Below are 19,739 nucleotides of genomic sequence, written 5' to 3' on the forward strand. Positions count from 1 at the left end.
GGAGTATTCCCGGCTTTGGGCGGGAGTGTTCCCGGCTTTTAACCACGTGGTCGTGGGTTCGAGTCCCACGGATGGCGCCAATGAAGAAACACTAATCGACCCCGGCAGACTACGGATAATCTGGGGGTTAAATAGATGTTTCCCACGAGGGGTTATGTCCGGCAAAGATGGTTCTTCTGGTGACCTGCAAAACAGACACCGTGAGTTCGTCACTTAGAAGGGGGGGGGGTACCTCTTTGTGACCACCCTCCGGCGTGAGAATCAGACTAGATTGCTCTGAATATGTGTATATAAAGAGAGATTGCTAGAGAAGATAAGATACAAGATGATCCTACCGTTCCAAGGTGTTGGAGTATTTATAGCCGAAGGTAGGTTTCCAAGCAGGTACAGCCAGCTGTATAATATTTCTGTTCTACCAACTATGGGCTACGCACGTGCCATGCTGGTTGGTGGGTAGGCAGCGGCTGATAGTGACAAGGCCGGCTGTGTACTGTTCCCTTTCCACCAACTGCAGGCTATGTGCGTGCCACGACAAGAGTTGGTGAGTAGGCAGCGGCTAATAGTGACAAACAGTACTAGAGCATGCTCCTCCTCGTACTGTTGTCGGTGAGCTGTCACCCTGTGATTGGTTCATGGGCTGTTTTGGTCAGATCTTGTCTATTTTGTCCATACCTTGGCAGGTATAGTACAAAAGATCTTCCAGAAGCATACGGACTGGCTCATTTGGGCGGGAGTATTCCCGCCTTGCTCATTCCTTCAGGTGACACTGAATTATTGAGAGTTAGTGCCTTGTGCGTGTAGCCTTGCTATTAGTGCGGGTAGCCTTCCCTGATGGCTTGTATCCGCAGCTGCGGGGACAGGCGGGGTACTTCACAATTGGGAGGCTTTCCCTGCGGGAACAGCTGGCGTACTGCGCGTAAGGTCTTCATCTCTGAGCATGGTGGGTCCTGCGGAATCAGTTGGTCCTTGCGCAGACGTCCCTCTTCAAAGTGAGTCTTGCGGGTCCAACTGGGCTCTGCTGGGACCTACCTCTTCACTACTCGTTCCAACTTCCAAACACGTCCCATTACCATCATAATCAACAAATCCACACACTTTTAAAAATTTTAAATTCAGATACCCACCATGCTCACATGGGCGCAAACGGTCCACTTAAACAATTACAACCCTCAACTTGACAAAAACACATATCCTCAAGGCACCAAATTGTAAGTCCTCCATTAAAGCGTCAGCTTCCCCAACATTTAAATAGCACACATCTCCCCATCTCATTTCCACTCAGTTTCTCTCTCTGTCTTTACTTTGAACACTTCTAGAGAGAGAAACTGAAACAATGGCGTTCTTATCTTTCGTCGGTCGTCTTCTCTTCGTCTCCGTCTTCGTGTTCTCCGCCTATCAAGAGTAACTAATTAACTAATTCCGTTTCTCATCTTTTATTTAGATCTATCTCGTTTTATATTATTAATTTGGATCTGAGTGTTGAATTGTGTTGTTATGTGGATGTATGTGTAGTAAGTGGTACTGTTGATATGTAATTGTGTTTGATTAAGATAATATGAGCTGGTTTGGAGGTTTAGGGTTTGATTTAGTTAATTGAAGTGGTTGTGAGTGTACATTAGGCTTGCTAGCTTACTGTTTTAGCTGAATTATAAGATCCTGAAAAATTCTGACACAGACTTGTTAAGACGACAGGTTTGGGTTTGAGCTTAATAGGTTTCTTGTATTAGATAGGTTGACCTGTTTTAATTTGTGATAAACAGGTTAAGTGGAGCTTACCTGTTACTACTCTGTTTATATTATTATTAACTTTAAAAAAATATATGTTATTAAGGTATGTTATGTATTAATGAAGATTTTTATGGATTTTTTGACAAATATGTTAAGGATTATGTGTTTATGTATTAATTAAGACCATTTTTTTTGAACTTTTGGCATTTAAATTTATGTATCTTGTCAATGGTCCCCGGCCCAAGTGGTTGAAGTGAGACACCTAAAGATTTTAATTTAAAAATTTAATAATGGGGAGGTCTTGGGGTTCAAGTCCCACTCGTGACAAAAAAAGGGGGGGGGGTTAGGTTGGGTCAATGGGTTTTCTAACCTATGGTGGGTTTTCTCAAGAGGGTGTAATGTAGATGATTGGGGTGGTTCAGTGGCCCGCCAGTGGTTCAAATGGCATTTCAAAATAAATAAATTTATGTATCTTAGTAGCATAGTTCTTAAATTGTTCATTTTTATAGGTTTTAATGAACATAAACTTGAATTAATTGACTAATTGAGTAATTGTTTGTCAAATGTTATTCTTTGCAATATTTAAGATGGAAGTGGTATAAGATTTTTAGATCTTGAGAAAATTTGTTGAAATTACCAAAGGACAAGCTTCTGTATGGACTAATTAATGGTACTGTTTCATAGGATAGTTTGTACATCATAACTAGTTGGATAGTACTAATCTACACTAGTACAGTACCTCACCTTTGTGTGTTCTAAATTGTGAATTTATGGTACCATCTAATACTAAAAGTTTATCAAGTAAATACATGTATTTTATAAGAAGCATTCTTATAAAGTTTTTGCTTTTGTTGCATGTAGGTTTAATGATTTTGGAGTTGATGGTGGATCAGCTGTGACTGCCATTACACCAAAGTTCAATGTGCTTTCAAAGCATTTCACAACACACACAGGCTTCCAAGTACCTGAATTTGAGGTATGATAATAAATCTCATGTATATTGTTTTAACTAATAACTCGAGAGGTGCCCGCGTGATGTGGCGCAGCGGCGTGGAACACAAACACTAGTTATTACGTAACATGTTACTTTTTTTTTGTTTAAAAAAAGTTACAGCAATGCCATAGTAAAATTAAAATGAATAAAATGCTTGTTTATATGGTGTTTTTGTTTTAAAATATTAACGTATGAAAAAATCATGGCCGTTTAAAAATCGTGGGGGAAAGTTGGTCTAAGAATGAAATTAAAAGACATATATGGGTAATGATTATGGGGCAAGAGTGTTAGTATTATTTAATTAAGTAAAGATGAGGAAACAAAAATCTAAGTATTGTTAAATAACCAAAAGATACGTGGATGGTTGTGCATAAAAGACTATTTTGCCCCCCTTAAACTAGTAACTAATTGAATTAACTATTGCGCCCTAAGCATTAAAAGTTAAATCATTTAATTATAAAAATGCCGTTGTTTAGTGCATTATATTTAATATAAATTGACATATGTAACTTCAATTATTTGGATTTTAAATGGTTATGATACAGATCAAGTTCTTGGTTGCTGGAGCTATAGCCCTTAAAGCCCTTGGAAGCTTCCTTTTCATCTTTGGCAGCACCATTGGTGCTACACTCCTGGTTAGCAACTCTTAGTTACACAAAAAGTTTCTTTTTCTTTTTTTAAAATAAAATTGTTAATAACTTTTTCTTTAAATCTGTTTTCAGATTCTGCATCAGTTGATTGCTACTCCACTCTTATACGACTTCTACAACTATGACATTGAGAAGAAAGAATTTCTTCAGCTTTTTATCAAATTCACACAGGTATGAATAGGCTTAAACAAACTGCTTGGCAAGAAGTTCGTTTATGTTAGTTTACGTTTGTTTAAGTTCGTTTAGGTTTGACAATATATATATTTAAGTCTTTAAGGACCATTACAATACAGGCCAGTTATAATATCCTTTTAAGCCAAATGTGTTCACATTTACTTTTATGTTCTTTTGTGAACAATTCATTTTACACTTATAACTGTTCGATCGTTTGTTCCGTTAAAGTTAAAGAACAAACACAAACATGCTCTGTTCATGTTCTTTCGGTTCATTTACTAGCCTAGGTGTCAATTCATATTTTTTTGAAACCATTTTATTTGTTAATGGGTCGATTTGCTTTGTGTTTCATTTCCTTTATATTGGTTGTTTTTGTAATTCTTGAAAGTGTACTTATTAAAACCGTGTTTTGTAGAGCTTGGCGTTGTTGGGTGGACTTTTGTTCTTCGTTGGGATGAAGAATTCCATCCCAAGAAGATCTTCAACAACAAAGAAGGCTGCCAAAACGAAGACCGTTTGATGACATTTTGATGCAATCTCTTGTATGATTTTTGTTAAAGTTTTGTTGTTGTTTTGGAGTTATGCTACATTCTTTAAGTTGGATATCTATCTAGTTCAAGGATTATCATTAATTTAAGTAATGCTGTTATCTCTAGATTTAGTCTAGTTAGTATTATGTGATGGCATATTTGGTTACTTATGGTGCATTCAACCTCTGACACAACCTGTTCGTCCCTAAAAAATGTTGTTTCCGCTTAGCGCAAAGCAGTGGGATCAACCGGACATGTTTACTCAATTTGAAATCTTATTGAACCGCCCACGTTACTCTACAAACAAGATGAAATGGCTAGTTTTCTAACTATCTACATTAGGAAATTGTGAAATGTACAATAAATAAAGAAACAACGCTCAATCGTAAAAGCTTGTTCGATTACACACGGTGAAAGTGCAAGGCACTACGTCATAGTCGGGTGACCCATAGACCTGTCACCTGTCATTTTTTGTTTAACATCTAACTTAACATTTACTTTCAATGCACTTGCAAGTTGCAATGAAAACCCACAACCTCACATTTTTAACTATTATTGTCTCTTACCAATGAAACACAATTCACTTTTTTCATTTTTCACTGTAATTAGTACCACAGCCTACATATAAAATTTGTTTGAAATATGATTCATTTTTCATTTGAAATTCCACAGCCGAAGTCTAAAGTTTTGGTAGTTATTTATGGACCATTAGTTACTAATTTACTATATACGACACGATGAATATCATAGTATAGTTTACCACGCAGATTGCCAACTTTAACAGAACTTTATTACTACTTAAACTCATGAAATCTTCCTCTTATCTTTCATCAACTTGGTCAGTACGTAATCCAGTCAAATGGTGGTATTTATACAACATTACCTCAAGATGTTTATATGACAAAGGTGTGGGAATTAGTTCTTTTGTACCACGCTTAATTACGTGATCGTTAACTTTTGACTTATCAAGTTTTTAAATTATGTATTATTATATAATTAATTATATTTATACTATACTGAAAATGTAAATAGTTTATTAAGATAAATAATTCAGTTGTTAAGTATTAACGTAAACTGTTATTATTTATTTGGAGTATTGATTTTTAATACTTCAAACTTTCACTCGTTGGTAGATATCACTCCCAACTTTCACTTTGTCTATCACCACCCCCAACTTTCACCTTATTTTCTTCTATCACTCTTGAACTAACGGAGCACTAACTCCGTTAGTTTTTTTGATGACGTGGCTTTTTTTGTTGACTTGGCATTTGTTTAAATGATGTGGAATTTCTTATGTGTCAAATATAAACCATGTCATCACCATATTCCATCACAACTCTTCCCCACCATACCTACCAAATCCCAAACCCTACCTTCATCAATCACAACTTTTAGTCTCTCTGCCACCGTAGTCATCTCCATCACTGCCACTCCTACGGCAATAACTTCTTCCATTACAACGACACCGACTCGTCATATGGACTCATTGAAATCGCTGTCAGTCCTCTCTCCAATTTCTCGATTCCAATTCAATTTGTGAGAAGAGGATGATGGAGAACCGGAAGAATGCGTCTGTGTATGGATGATGAACATGATAAGTTCCGTCAGAATCACTATGGCGAACAAGAAACTCATATCCGCTCACGCCTATACCTTCACAGTTGGTTAGTTACTTGCTCCGATCTCGTTTATAATTTGCAATATGGTGCAGATCTGAAACCTATTGGAGAATTGTATCTGAGCATTTATAATTGTGTAAAACTGACTTTAATAGTATCAAACTTGTATGAAACAGGGTCGGTTTCTTTGGAGAGGAAGTAGTTGTTTCCATCGGAGTGGTGGCTGCGGTGGAGATGATGGCGGTGACGGAGGCGACAGAAAGAGAAGAAGGTTGTGAAGCAGTGGTGGGTGGGTGGGCAGTGGTGGAGTATGTGGTGGGAGGGTTGTGGTGGACTGGTGGAGTATAGTGATTCTGTGTTTTTTTTGTTTTTGTTTTTTTAACACAGAAATTCCACATTATTTATACAAATGCCAAGTCAACAAAAAAAGCCACGTCATAAAAAAAACTAACGGAGTTAGTGCTCCGTTAGTTCGGGAGTGATAGAAGAAAATAAGGTGAAAGTTGGGAGTGATGAGAGACAAAAGTTTGAATTATTAAAAACCAATATCCCTTATTTATTAACATGTGGTACTGATAATATGTTATCAATATTTGTGTGGATAAACGAGTGAAGGAAATTATAAGTATATGGATAATAATTGAATGGCTAAATGAATTATAAGTGTATCGAGAATTAGTGAAGGAAATTTGTACGTGTATTGGATAATTCTGTGGATGGTACCCAAACAATAGGCGAAGGAACTATAAACAGCAGCTGAAATCCTTTTTCTTTCCATACACTTACAGTTTCAATTCATTTGCAAATATTCTTGTTCTACAGAGTTCCATCTTCACCATTAACAATGGCTGAAATCATTGCCTCTGAACTCCTGAAATCTGTTATCGAGAAGCTGGCCTCTGAAGCCTTGAAGACATATGTTCGGTCCCAGGGAATTCATTCAGAGCTCAAGAAACTAGAGAGGACAATAACCCAGATCCTGTCTCTGCTTAATGATGCTTCTCAGAAGGAAATACGGAGTGAAGCTGTTAAACAGTGGCTCAACGGTCTCCAACATCTGGCTTACGACATTGATGACGTACTTGATGAATTGGCAACCGAAGCTATGCATCGTGAGTACGTCCAGCAATCTGGATCCATCACCAGCAAGGTAAGAAGGCTTGTACCAACCTCTTTCATAAATTTATCACTAAGTCAGAGGGTGCATCACAAGTTAGACGATATTACCACCAAATTAGAAGATCTGGAAAAGAAAAAGGTGGGTCTAGGTTTGGTTATAAGAGATGAAAAGACGAAAAGAATATATCAAACCTCTCTGGTTGATACATCTAGTATTGTTGGGCGGCAGAAGGAAAAGAAAGTATTGCTTGAGAAGCTACTTGAGGGCGGGTCATGTGATAAGAACTTTAGCATTGTGCCCATAGTTGGTATGGGCGGGTTGGGTAAAACAACTCTGGCTAGACTTTTGTATGATGATGAGGAAGTTAAGAAGCACTTCGAACTCAAGGCATGGGTTTGTGTATCTGACCCGTTTGACATATTTAATATAAGCAAAGTTATCATACAATCTGTGAATGGGGAAAACAAGGAATTTACAGATTTGAATCTCCTTCAAGTGGCTCTTAGAAATCGACTTAAAGAGAAAAGATTTTTAATAGTATTAGATGATGTCTAGAGTGAAAGTTATGAGGAGTGGGAGACCCTAGTGAGCCCATTTCATGAGAGTGCTCCCGGAAGTAAGATTCTAATGACAACTCGGAAGATGCAACTACTCCATTCGATCATCTAAGCAATCTCCAGACTCTCTCACATGATGATGCCGTGTCTTTATTTGCTCAACATGCTTTGGGTGCAAATAACTTTGATTCGCACCCAATCCTCAGATCACGTGGTGAAGGCATCGTGAAAAGATGTGATGGCTTGCCTTTGGCTTTAAGAGTACTTGGAAGGTTACTGAGAACAAAAACTGAAGACGAGTGGAAGGAGCTGTTGAATAGTGAGATTTGGAGGTTAGGTAAAAAAGATGAGATTGTCCCAGCTCTTAGACTAAGTTACCATGATCTTTCTGCATCTTTGAAGCAATTGTTTGCGTACTGTTCCTTGTTCCCTAAGGACTACGTGTTTAAAAAAGACAATTTAATTTTACTTTGGATGGCAGAAGGTTTTCTAAACCAATCATCTTCAAACAAGCCAACGGAACGCGTAGGTCTTGAATATTTTGAGGAGTTGCTGTCGAGGTCATTGTTTCAACATGCGCCTAATGACAAATCATCGTTCATGATGCATGACTTGCTAAATGACTTGGCCATATCCGTTTCTGGAGAATTCTTTATAAGGTTAGACGATGGAATGGTGAAGGATGTTCAGAAGGAAGAATTGGAAAAGAACCGCCATATGTCATTTGTTCGTGAGGAATATGTAGCTTATTCAAAGTTGAAGGCATTCAGAAGTACTAAAAGTTTGAGAACATTCTTAGCCATGTCTATGTCTGATGAACCGGAATATTACTGGCAAGAGTTCTACTTATCTAATAAGATTCTGGTCGACTTCCTTCCTGAGTTACCATTGTTAAGGGTTCTATGTTTGAACAATTTTTTCATAAGCGAGGTACCTGAGACCATTGGCAATTTGAAGCATTTAAGGTATCTTAATTTATCTCGAACCCATATCACCCATTTACCAGAAAATGTTGGAAATATCCACAATTTACAAACATTACTCATTTTTGGATGCAAATTCTTAAGTAAGTTGCCCAACAACTTTTCAACGCTAAAAAACTTGCGACATTTGGACATTAGGAATACCCCCCTTTTGAATAAGATGCCCTTAGGGATTGGCAGGTTGAAAAGCTTACAAACTCTCTCCAAGATTATTATCGGAGGAGATAGTGACCTTGCAATCACCGAGCTTAAAGACTTCACAAATCTTCACGGGAAGACTCACATTAAGGGGCTGGAAAAAGTGGAAAGGGCAATGCATGCACAGGAGGCAAACTTATCCCAAAAGAGGTTTAGCGAGTTAGAGCTAGAATGGAGTGATGTGTTTGATGATTCTAGAAAGGAATCTCTTGAAAAGGAGGTCCTCAGTGTGTTGAAGCCTCATAATGATAGTTTGATAAAGCTTGGAATAGTGTCATATGGGGGTATAGAATTTCCTAATTGGGTTGGGGATCCGTCATTTCTTCAGTTGATTAGCTTGTCAATACGTGGCTGTAAAAACTGCTCATCTTTACCACCACTTGGGCGGTTACCATCTCTAAAGGAGTTGTTTATTGAAGACATGTATGAAGTGAAAGCTATGGGTTCAGAGTTAACTGGGACTGGTCTTGCGTTCCCTTCACTTAAAACTCTTAAAATTCAAAACATGAAGAGGCTGGAAGCATGGTCAAACAATATTGGGGTTGGGTCGTTTCCATGCCTTCAACGGCTTGTTATTAGAAAATAGAAATTGTCCAGAGCTGGTTGAAGTGTTGATTGAAGAACTACCTTCATTGAATAATTTTGAAATACAAGAATGTGATAATGGTGTGTTGAGAAGGCTGGTTGAAGCAGCTCCATCAGTCAAGATGTTGGAAATAGAATCCATTTCTGGGCTTAATGATGAGGTGTGGAATGGTGTTATGGAGTATCTTGGGGAAGTTAAAACATTACTCATTCGCAAGTGTAATGAAATAAGAAACTTGGAAGTAAGGAACTGCCAGAAGTTGGTGAGATTAGGAGAGGAGGATAATTGTGATAGCAACCTCATATCAACTCTTAGGACGTTAGAAATACAAGAATGTGAGAGTATGGAGCATTGTCAGTGTCCAAATAGCATCGAGGACTTGAACATCTCACATTGTACTTCCATTACGTCTGTTTCATTCCCAAAAGGAGGGCAGAAGCTCAAGTATCTTTTCATTTATTTTTGTGAAAAACTGTTAGAAAAGGAGTTAGGAGGAGATGACACTAGGGTGCTTATCAACAACAAAAGCATGCCAATGCTTCAAGATGCAAGGTTAATTTATTGGCGAGATCTGACAACCATCAATGAATTGAGTCACTTCATTCACCTCACCTCCCTGGTGATAACAGATTGTTCAAATTTAGAGTCGTTTCCTGACCACGAATTGCCCAATCTCACCTCGTTAACAGAACTGCAAATACACAGTTACCAACGTATAGATGCTTCCTTTCCTTGTGGATTATGGCCTCACAAAATGCATACCCTTGAAATAGGTCGGTTGAAGAAGCCCATCTTAGAGTGGGGCCCACAGAATTTCCCAACCTCACTTGTCAACCTAATGTTACGGAGTGGACCGTTTGATGAAGATGGTGTGAGGAGGTGTAGTCAGTTGTCATATCTTATTCCTTCATCTCTTACTTCTTTTCAGATATCTGGATTTTATAAATTGAAATCGGTATCAGTGGGACTCCAACACCTCACTTCCCTCCAACATCTCGGTTTATGGAATTGCCCAAAGCTGAAGGATCTACCAGAAACTCTGTTGCCTTCACTTTTGAGTTTAAGAATCAATAATTGCCAAAATCTGGAAGGAAGGTGCAGTAGAAGAGGCTCATATTGGTCCAACATCTCTCATATCCCCAGCATCAAAATAAATAAATGACCCACCCAACAAACCACTGTAAGTATTATTTTAATCAAGTGCAAAAATTAGTACGAGTCGTTAAATTGTCACTCTTTATACTATTTTATATATCTGCGAAATTGTTGTGAGTCGAAATTTTATTGTCTTTTCATGTATACATTTGAAATTTATAGTTTTCTGTCGACTTGAACTAATGCCAACAGGATTTCGCTGTCTTTAACTTGATCTGATTTAATTTTTATTCGAATACTAGTTTGTTAATCCACATTTATATCATCATGGTCTGCAGTTTGATATATTCAAATATCTTAGTCACTAAACTTATTTTGAGATAAATGATGGTTAGAGAACCAAGCCCATTTGTCATAATATACGCCTGCAGAATTTCACAATTTCATACCTTGCGATTATCTTATTCATTGATGGCGGTTATAAGTCATTATCACCCAACCGCAAATTTGGGTTTCTGGACTAGAAATTCATCGAACTCGTTGTGATAGCTAATAACTAAAAGGAATTTCAAAGCAATTCGTATGAAGAATAACACTCAAAACATGACGACAAAGTATCCCGACAAATTCAAAGTCTTTGCAAATGCATTCAGCCATCTTACCATCCAAACCACCTTATGCCATCGAGCCGCTTTGTAATGCTTGACAACAAAACTGGTTTAATTTTCTCTGCAAGCCGAATATTGAATCGCTAGAGCAAGCTGATCTTGAGTTGGTTTAACACTTGGAGGCGTTATAGGAATTTCAAAAGTCACTTTCATATTTGAAAATTCATTATATAAATAAATATAAAAATGATGGGGGTTAAAATAATAATTTTAGAGGGAATTAAAAAATATTTAGTAGTAATTAATAGAGATAAAATTTTAGAGGGAAAAATATAATGTTAAATATATTAGCTATTAAGAGATTAATGTACTTGATATAAATTTATAGTTTCAACAAAGCTATTCCCATAATTAAAGTTTTCTTACATGTGCCCTTAGGTGTATGTTAGAAAATCCCTAAAAATAATACCCCGTCCCATTAAAAGTGTTCATATTTCCTTTTACGTTTGTCTCATTATAAATGTTCACTTTCAAAATTTATTAGCCAATTTTTAGGTTTACCCTTAAACACACACAACTAACATTAATAAACAATAAACAATATTGATGGACCTAAATTTTCAAGAACATTATTGTCATTTGATAATAAAAAAAATAATCATTCTATATACCTTGAACTTAGTGTTTTTCAAACAAGAACACTTTTAACGGGAGGGGAGTATTAAATTTTACAACCGTTTACCCACCGCATTTTATTTGCTACCGGGAGCAGTAGCAAAACTAAGTCTAAAAAATAAAAAATATTGGACGGGGCTGGTTTATAAATTTGGCTACTCTCTGATTTGTGCATAACATTCAATCTAACACCGGTCAGCGTCCTCATTGTCATCAAGGCTTGATTATTTGTTCTCCAAACCTCTAGGGGTTTTGGTTTCATCAATATGGTCTCCTGCACCAATGGCCAAACATGCTTCCCAATTGCCATGAATCTTCGCCTTTCGATAATTTCCAGTCAATGCCGAAAGCCTGTACAAACTTCGACACGATAACTCATCCGTCATCTCTCCTTCTGTACACCCTCGCCAAATCCATTACTCAAGTAATCATATCACACTATGCATGATTCATGTATTTTTAGATCAATTAGCTATCATTCGTATATGTAGATGATGTGAAATTGTAGTTGAAAATGAAATTAGTTCGAGACTTGTTTGGCATCACAATAATGCTGGCTCAACATTCTCTTACCAGGACGTTATAGTTATAACACCTTATGTGCTTTTTTCGAACCTCCGGCCTGCCTTAATCGATCCTTAATTGTTAATTGGGTTGCTCCTTAATTTGACTAGAGAAGAAAATCTTACTGATCAAATCACATATAATCCTCTACAGAGTACACAAGTTTCACTCCAAATTAAGATCAAAACACGTAACTTATAACAATGCAACTGAAAATGTTGAAGTTTGAAACGGATCCTTTTCTTTAATAAAAAGGGGGGTTTGCCATTCAAAAGAGGGTGGCGGCCCAGCTTGTTGCCCGCTTATCCACTTCTCTATTGTAATTGGATCATTTTCTTTAATAAAAAAAATTGAAACCTTCAATACTTCAAACTGATTTTAATATTGAAATTTGAATTCTTATTTCCGATTTCTTCCAGTGATGATTGTTAATTGATACCCTTGTTCTTTAATTATGAGTCGGTTCTTGATTGATCAATTTGGTCGCTCCTTTTAATGTGCATTTTGTTTGTGTCGCTAAATTCGCGGCTAATACACTCATATTAAACATGCCCCTTATTTTTTATTTATAGTATGCCAATGCTCACCATGGCCTTAGGTTTATCCCAATGTATATAGTAAAGACTAAAATCGTTCCCATCTTTACAGGCCCAATACACGTTTTATATCTATCACCATAATATAAAACGACCCAAGTAAGCAGCTGGAGTCCGGTCTATGTTTAAGTTTGTTTTGAAGTATTGTCTTTGACCTATTACTTTAGATTTTGTAAGGGTGGTTAACTAGTGTTGGCAATGAGTCACCAAAAATTATCTCTTGACAACTTATTTACTTTCAGTTTAAAATATACTCCCTCCGTCCTCGTCAAAGTGTCTTAGTTTGAAAAACACAAAGTTTAAGGTAGATTAAATTATTGTTTTCTTTGTTTACCAAATGATAATAATGCCCTTGGAATTTGGGTCCATCAATATTGTCTATCAGTGTTAATTGTGTTTGTTTAAGGGTAAATTTGAAAATTGGTTAATAAATTTTGAAAGTGAACATTTATAATGAGACAAATAAAAAGGAAATGTGGACGCTTTTCATGTGACGGAAGGAGTAAATAATAAACCCTCTTCTTATTTGTCGTCCATTTGATCATTAAAATTTCAGTTAAATGTTAGTATTCATATCACATCACCTCTAAAGATGTTTATATGACAAAATGAGTGGAAATTAGTCGTTTTTCCACTGCATTTGAATTTGTTTATGTGATTTTTATTTTTTAATTTTATCAGATTTAAGTGATGTAATATGTGATATAGAAAACAGTAAATATTAAATTTTAAACAAATAATTTGACCATTAAATATTAACGTAAAATGTTATACCTAGTAAAATAAAACGCACATCTGAAATAAATTTTTATATCAATAATTATGTGGATAAGAAATGTGTGGATGACAACTGTGTGGAATTGCTCCTAAACAATGGCTGAATGAACTATAAACATGAGCAGCTGGAACTATACATTTGAGCATTCCAACAATATATCTATCTGCATCTTTATAATTATATTAAAGAATTCACTCTTGTTCTTTCTATTTTCCTTTTGGGTGCTTAAGGGGGTATTTTGAGTTGGAGTTCTACCCATTTTGCTTTGTTTTGGAGTTATCCTTCCTCCTCTTATGTCTTAGCGGTTGTTGTGGGGTGCTAGATGGGGGTGAGCAACCCGTAGTTGCTCGCCTCATTCGAGTGTGAGGGGTTTGGTCTTTGATTCTTGCTCTAACTCATCTCGAGTCGGGGTCTTTAGGGGTCCGATGTCTTTTGTGATTTGTTTGTTTTCTGTTCTCGTGTGTACATGGCTACCATAAAAAGAATTCGAAACGTAAATACAGGAGGGCTTGGTCCTAGCTCCACTTACGGTTTAAGGCCATGCCCCTTTAAGCATTTCCACGAGTGTAAGGATGGTAGACCTGGGTCCTCGGGGTTTTTCCGCCTACTTGAGCACATGCAAAGTACCCATTTCAAAACGGATACTCGGAAGAACCTTTTAAAAGATGCTATCTCTAAGGATTTGGACCTTTTTATAGATGTTGGGGAAGCCCTTCGGGAGGGGGATAAATGGTTATGTGGGAGGTGCATGACGTTGCATTCCCTTAGCAGGGGGTGCAAGCATGCTGATGGTGTCTATTCTTTTTCTGTGGATTCTGGAGATGCTGGAGAATTCATCGTTGGGATCCAGAAACCTAATCGTGTGTCTGTGGATAGGGACCCAGGTCCATCTGTAGGAGTGGTTGGGGATGTATCCCTTTTGGAACGGGTTTTCTCCCTTCCCATTCAAACGGTTAAGAGCATCCCCCCAAGTTGTCGTTTGGCGTTTGCTCAGACTTTGGCATGCGCTTTACGCAAGGTAGTGGATTCACCAGGCTCGATTGAGAATTGGGTCAAATTACTATTGTTGCCGCGTTGTACTTTAAGGGTGGTGAAACCTTCCACTAGGCAGGAATGCAGGTCAGGGAATCGAAAGTCTTTGCAATGTAGTAGCATTCAGCAAGCACTTGCGGTGTGGAAAGATGGATCTGGTTTTGCTGACTTGGTTCTTTCTCTCTTTGATAACGTGGGGGGGAGCACTTTTTCTAAAAGAGAGGTGGGAGGGGAGGAGGGTTCTGAAAACAGCCTCAATATTAAACAATGTCTCAGGAAAGTCAGGGATGGTCATTTCACAGCTGCAGTCAAGGTATTATGCTCAAGTGGGGTTGCCCCTCTCGGAGATTCAACCATGAAAGCCCTCATTGATAAACACCCAGTGGTGCCGCCTCCGTCCTTGCCTTCTAGCTCTGTCGTCCTGCCTACTCTCTCTGTGGATGGGGACTGTGTGCTTAGATGTATCCGATCATTTCCTAAAGGGACCTCATGCGGGAGAGACGGGATGCGGGCGCAACACTTGTTGGACGCTCTTAGTGGTGAGGGATCAGTGACTTCCATGGGTCTGCTCTCAGCCATCACTGAAGTCGTCAACTTATGGCTAGGGGGTCTGTGCCCCAAGGTGCTCGCTGAGTTTATTGCTTCGGCCCCCCTTACCCCTTTATTAAAGCCGGATAATGGAATTCAGCCCATTGTGTGGGGGCTATCTGGCGTAGGTTGGTTTCTAAAGTGGCAATGAAGATGGTTGGGAAGGAAATAACTCAGTATTTAGGGGACTTTCAGTTTGGGGTGGGGACCCCTAATGGGGCAGAGGTGGTGCTTCACAACGCGAATCGGTTTCTTAACTCCTTTCAGGCGGACGACTCTTTAGCTATGCTTACCGTGGACATCTCCAACGCCTTCAATATGGTCGACCGCACAGCCCTTCTCCGAGAGGTTTATCATCATTGCCCGTCTATCTATCTATGGTCCAGTTCCTTTATGCCCAGCCGGCTAGGTTGTACGTTGGTGATGACTGTATAGGGGCTACTACCGGGGTTCAGCAGGGAGACCCCCTTGGGCCTCTCCTCTTTGCCTTAGCATTACACCCTCTTGTTCTCCGGGTACAAAATGACTGTAACCTCCCATTTCCTGCTTGGTACTTGGATGATGGGACTATTATTGGTGGTGCCAACGAAGTCGCTAAAGCCCTAGACATTATCAACTCGGAAGGGCCATCATTGGGGCTACAACTTAATATTAAGAAAACCGAGGTTTTTTGGCCAGCGTGTAATGGGGTGAAAGTCAAAGATGGGCTCTTCCCTAGTGGGATTGGTAGACCAGAGAGAGGGGTAAAGTTTCTTGGAGGGGCTGTTAGTCGAGATCCCTACTTTATTAAGGAGTTGGCGAGGCGGAGAGCATCTCGTGCGGTTGATCTTATGAAACTCTTACCTTGCCTTAGGGATCCCCAGAGCGAACTCCTCCTGCTTAGGTCTTGCATGGGGGTTGCTAAGTTGCTTTTTGGGTTACGAACATGCCACCCCCATATGATGGATGATGCGGTATCCTGTTTTGATAAGGGGCTACGAGAAGCCATCGAAGACATAGTTGTATGTGGAGGCCCGTTCTTTGGTGATCTTCAGTGGCGACTTGCACCTTTACCGATGCGTTTAGGGGGTTTAGGCCTTCTTTCGGCTCATGATGTTGGGGTTTACGCTTTTGTAGCGTCGAGGGCTCAGTCTTGGAAGCTACGGAATCACATCTTAAGGAATAGCGGAGTTTTCGATCTGGACCCAGACTACGTGTAGGCCCTGGAACGCCTAAATGGCGCTCTCCCAGACTTGACATTGGCGGTTTCTCTAATATGGACACCGCCCCACCAAAGCATCAAAAAACATTGGCGAATGCCCTTTTTGGAAAAATCGCTCAGAGCCTGGGAGAAGTTTTTGGATTGTTCCCCCGACAGAAGGCGGTTATTGAATGCTTACAAGGTCCTAATGCCCAAGATTTTCTGACCGTTATCCCGATTGATGGCTTGGGCCAAAGCATAGGGGCTAGGTTGTACGTTGGTGATGGCTGTATAGGGGCTACTACTGGGGTTCAGCAGGGAGACCCCCTTGGGCCCCTCCTCTTTGCCATAGCATTACACCCTCTTGTTCTCCGGGTACAAAATGACTGTAACCTCCCATTTCCTGCTTGGTACTTGGATGATGGGACTATTATTGGTGGTGCCAACGAATTCGCTAAAGCCCTAGACATTATCAACTCGGAAGGGCCATCATTGGGGCTGCAACTTAATATTAAGAAAACCGAGATTTTTTGGCCAGCGTGTAATGGGGTGAAAGTCAAAGATGGGCTCTTCCCTAGTGGGATTGGTAGACCAGAGAGAGGGGTAAAGCTTCTTGGAGGGGCTGTTAGTCGAGATCCCTACTTTATTAAGGAGTTGGCGAGGCGGAGAGCATCTCGTGCGGTTGATCTTATGAAACTCTTACCTTGCCTTAGGGATCCCCAGAGCGAACTCCTCCTGCTTAGGTCTTGCATGGGGGTTGCTAAGTTGCCTTTTGGGTTACGAACATGCCACCCCCATATGATGGATGATGCGGTATCCTGTTTTGATAAGGGGCTACGAGAAGCCATCGAAGACATAGTTGTATGTGGAGGCCCGTTCTTTGGTGATCTTCAGTGGCGACTTGCACCTTTACCGATGCGCTTAGGGGGTTTAGGCCTTCTTTCGGCTCATGATGTTGGGGTTTACGCTTTTGTAGCGTCGAGGGCTCAGTCTTGGAAGCTACAGAATCACATCTTAAGGAATAGCGGAGTTGTCGACCTGGACCCAGACTACGTGCAGGCTTTGGAACGCCTAAATGGCGCTCTCCCAGACTTTGACATTGGCGGTTTCTCTAATATGGACTCCGCCCCACCAAAGCCATAAAAAACTTTGGCGAATGCCCATTTTGGAAAAATCGCTCAGAGCCTGGGAGAAGTTTTTGGATTGTCCCCCCCGACAGAAGGCGGTTATTGAATGCTTACAAGGTCCTCATGCCCAAGATTTTCTGACCGTTATCCCGATTGATGGCTTGGGCCAAAGCATGTCTGCGGTCGAGTATGAGGCCATTCTTAAGTACTGTTTGATGGTCCCAATGTACCCAGAAGACGAAACATGTTCGATCTGCCGTAAGGCTTGCCTGGATAAATTCGGAGAGCATGCGGTTCATTGCAAGGAGATGCCTGGGTTCAAATACCGACATGATTGGGTGCGGGACGTTCTTTGGGATATCTTAAGGCGAGCTGGGATATCAGCTAAAAAGGAAGTCCCTGTAAACTTCCTTACAGACTCCACAGAAGGGAGATCCACTCTACGATCGACAGATTTGCTCGTCTTTGGTTGGGCCGGGGGAAAACACGCTTGTGTTGACCTCACAGGGGTATCTCCCTTAGCTAGTTTGAGGGATAATGGGTTTGTAGTTGGGCAGGCAATGAAAAGGGCTGAAACGAAGAAGGTGGAGAAACATGCTAAAGTCCGCGAAGAGAACCAACATATTTTTGTCCCTCTGGCTTTTGATACATTTGGCTCCTTGGCACCGGAAGCTATCCGTTTTCTAACCAGGGTCCAACAGGTTGTGCATAGCAATGTGTCGACTCCAAAGGGGCAGGGGTATGTCTTTAGCAGGTTAGGGTTTGCAATTCAGAAAGGGGTGGCGGCGCTGCTTGTTGCCCGCCTACCTGCTATATTGATGTAATATCTATGTTTCTACATATTGGAATGGAAATTATGTTGATCTAAAAAAATTAAAGAAATATCATATTTTATTTAATCTTTTTCAGTTAAATAATATATTCTTTATACTTTTATCAAAGGGTGGCAAATGGGTTGGCCGGAATGAAAAGGGTTATAGTCAAAATGAGTTAGGGTCAGAACATGTCAATTAAGAAAATGGTTGTTTTGGTTTAGGTCAGAATATGCTAGTGTCTAAACGGACTTTGGATTTGTTGTTTTTTTTAACAAGGATAACAATGGAAACATTTTACTTCTTTTAGGTTTTTCGTTTTTGATTTATATATTAATTTACGATTTATTATTATTATTATTATTATTATTTTTTAAGGATTTCTATTAAGATAAATAACCTCTTAAATATTTCAATTTTTTTTTTAAATCATAACTCAAATATAAATTAAAAACAAAAAAAAAAGGTAACAAAACTAAATTGTTTCATACGTTGTCCTTGTTAAAAAAAACTCATGAAATGATCCAAAACCGAATAATTGACGGAAACGAAACCAAAAATGAGCCGAACCCATCCCGTGCAAAAACTTTTGTCGGCTCGAAATTTATTCCGAGCCAAAATCTGAACCGAATTCGTTCAAATCCGAAACACGTTTTGTGCTGAAACCTGTCCGACCCGAACCTGCCACATTTTCTTAGAACAGCAATTCATATCGATCCATTTCTTTAAATTTGTGGACTCATTTTGACCCAAAAATAATAAGGTGGGATTTCAAGTGACCCATTTTGATCATTTTAATTAAAAAATAGTTGACCCAAACCAAGCCATATAATTTTCAAAGCAACCCCTACTTTTGTCATTACATTTTATCTCTCATTTATTCACAACCACTTTAAAATAACATTAAAAAGTTAGAGAGTAAACAATGTTTCTTCAAATTTACTCATAAACAAAAATTTATTTATATCCTCTACTCAAAACCACTTAAACCTATTCTATCTAGGGGTGTTCTTCGGGTTAGTTTTTCGGGTTGGGTTATTCGGGTTTCAAAGTTCAATTTTAGACCCTTAGACCTGAAACCCAACCCAAATCTCACAGTTCTTAAGGTTTGGGTAGTTCAGTTTCAGGTTTTTCCGGGTTGGTTTAATCGGGTTTTCGAGTATCTAAAAAACAAAAACAAAGATTAAAAGACTACAACACTAAAACAAAAGCTAGAATGTTCTTTTTCACTCGTAACATAAATAACAAATAACAAAACAAAAATAATATAATCGTATTTGATATGTCATGATAAAGGTGTTCGATTATAGTTGCTTTTAGTCATAAATTGAAAACATTAATAAACAATAAACAGTATATCCATAATAGGTGGAATGGCAACAGACCCATTATTATTTGGTTTTAAAACTAAAAGTTTATTTTGGGTTTTTTGGGTTGACCCAAAACTTAGAATTCGGACCCAAGAACCAACCCGAATTACTTCGATTCGGGTTCGATTTTGACTTTTATTGGGTTCGGATTTGTCGGGTTCGGTTAGTTCGGGTT

The 19,739-nt window shown here is 39.0% G+C and overlaps 1 protein-coding gene and 1 pseudogene across 1 annotated transcript; both read left to right on the plus strand.

Annotated features, from left to right (window-relative positions):
* Positions 1 to 1,147: 1,147 nt before the first annotated feature.
* On the plus strand, positions 1,148 to 4,066 carry LOC143566740 (uncharacterized). The gene is made up of 5 exons (XM_077053357.1): positions 1,148 to 1,401; positions 2,590 to 2,704; positions 3,268 to 3,357; positions 3,445 to 3,543; positions 3,962 to 4,066. Exons 1-5 carry the CDS (start codon positions 1,334 to 1,336, stop codon positions 4,064 to 4,066), a joined length of 477 nt encoding a protein of 158 aa, XP_076909472.1. The 5' UTR covers positions 1,148 to 1,333.
* Positions 4,067 to 6,468: 2,402 nt separating this feature from the next.
* On the plus strand, positions 6,469 to 10,698 carry LOC143566735 (putative disease resistance RPP13-like protein 1; annotated as a pseudogene).
* The last annotated feature ends 9,041 nt before the right edge of the window (positions 10,699 to 19,739 follow it).

Source organism: Bidens hawaiensis, unplaced genomic scaffold (genome assembly GCF_021521415.1).
Source record: "Bidens hawaiensis isolate Kalapana, Puna unplaced genomic scaffold, B.hawaiensis_p1.1 tig00023043_1, whole genome shotgun sequence".
In the NCBI taxonomy this organism is placed as follows: Eukaryota; Viridiplantae; Streptophyta; class Magnoliopsida; order Asterales; family Asteraceae; genus Bidens; species Bidens hawaiensis.

Excerpts from the sequence above, each read along its gene's own strand:
- LOC143566740 (XM_077053357.1), top strand. The coding sequence starts at position 1,334 with ATGGCGTTCTTATCTTTCGTCGGTCGTCTTCTCTTCGTCTCCGTCTTC. Across the intron at positions 1,402-2,589 it reads GTGTTCTCCGCCTATCAAGA|GTTTAATGATTTTGGAGTTG; the intron begins GTAACTAATTAA and ends TGTTGCATGTAG. Across the intron at positions 2,705-3,267 it reads TCCAAGTACCTGAATTTGAG|ATCAAGTTCTTGGTTGCTGG; the intron begins GTATGATAATAA and ends GTTATGATACAG.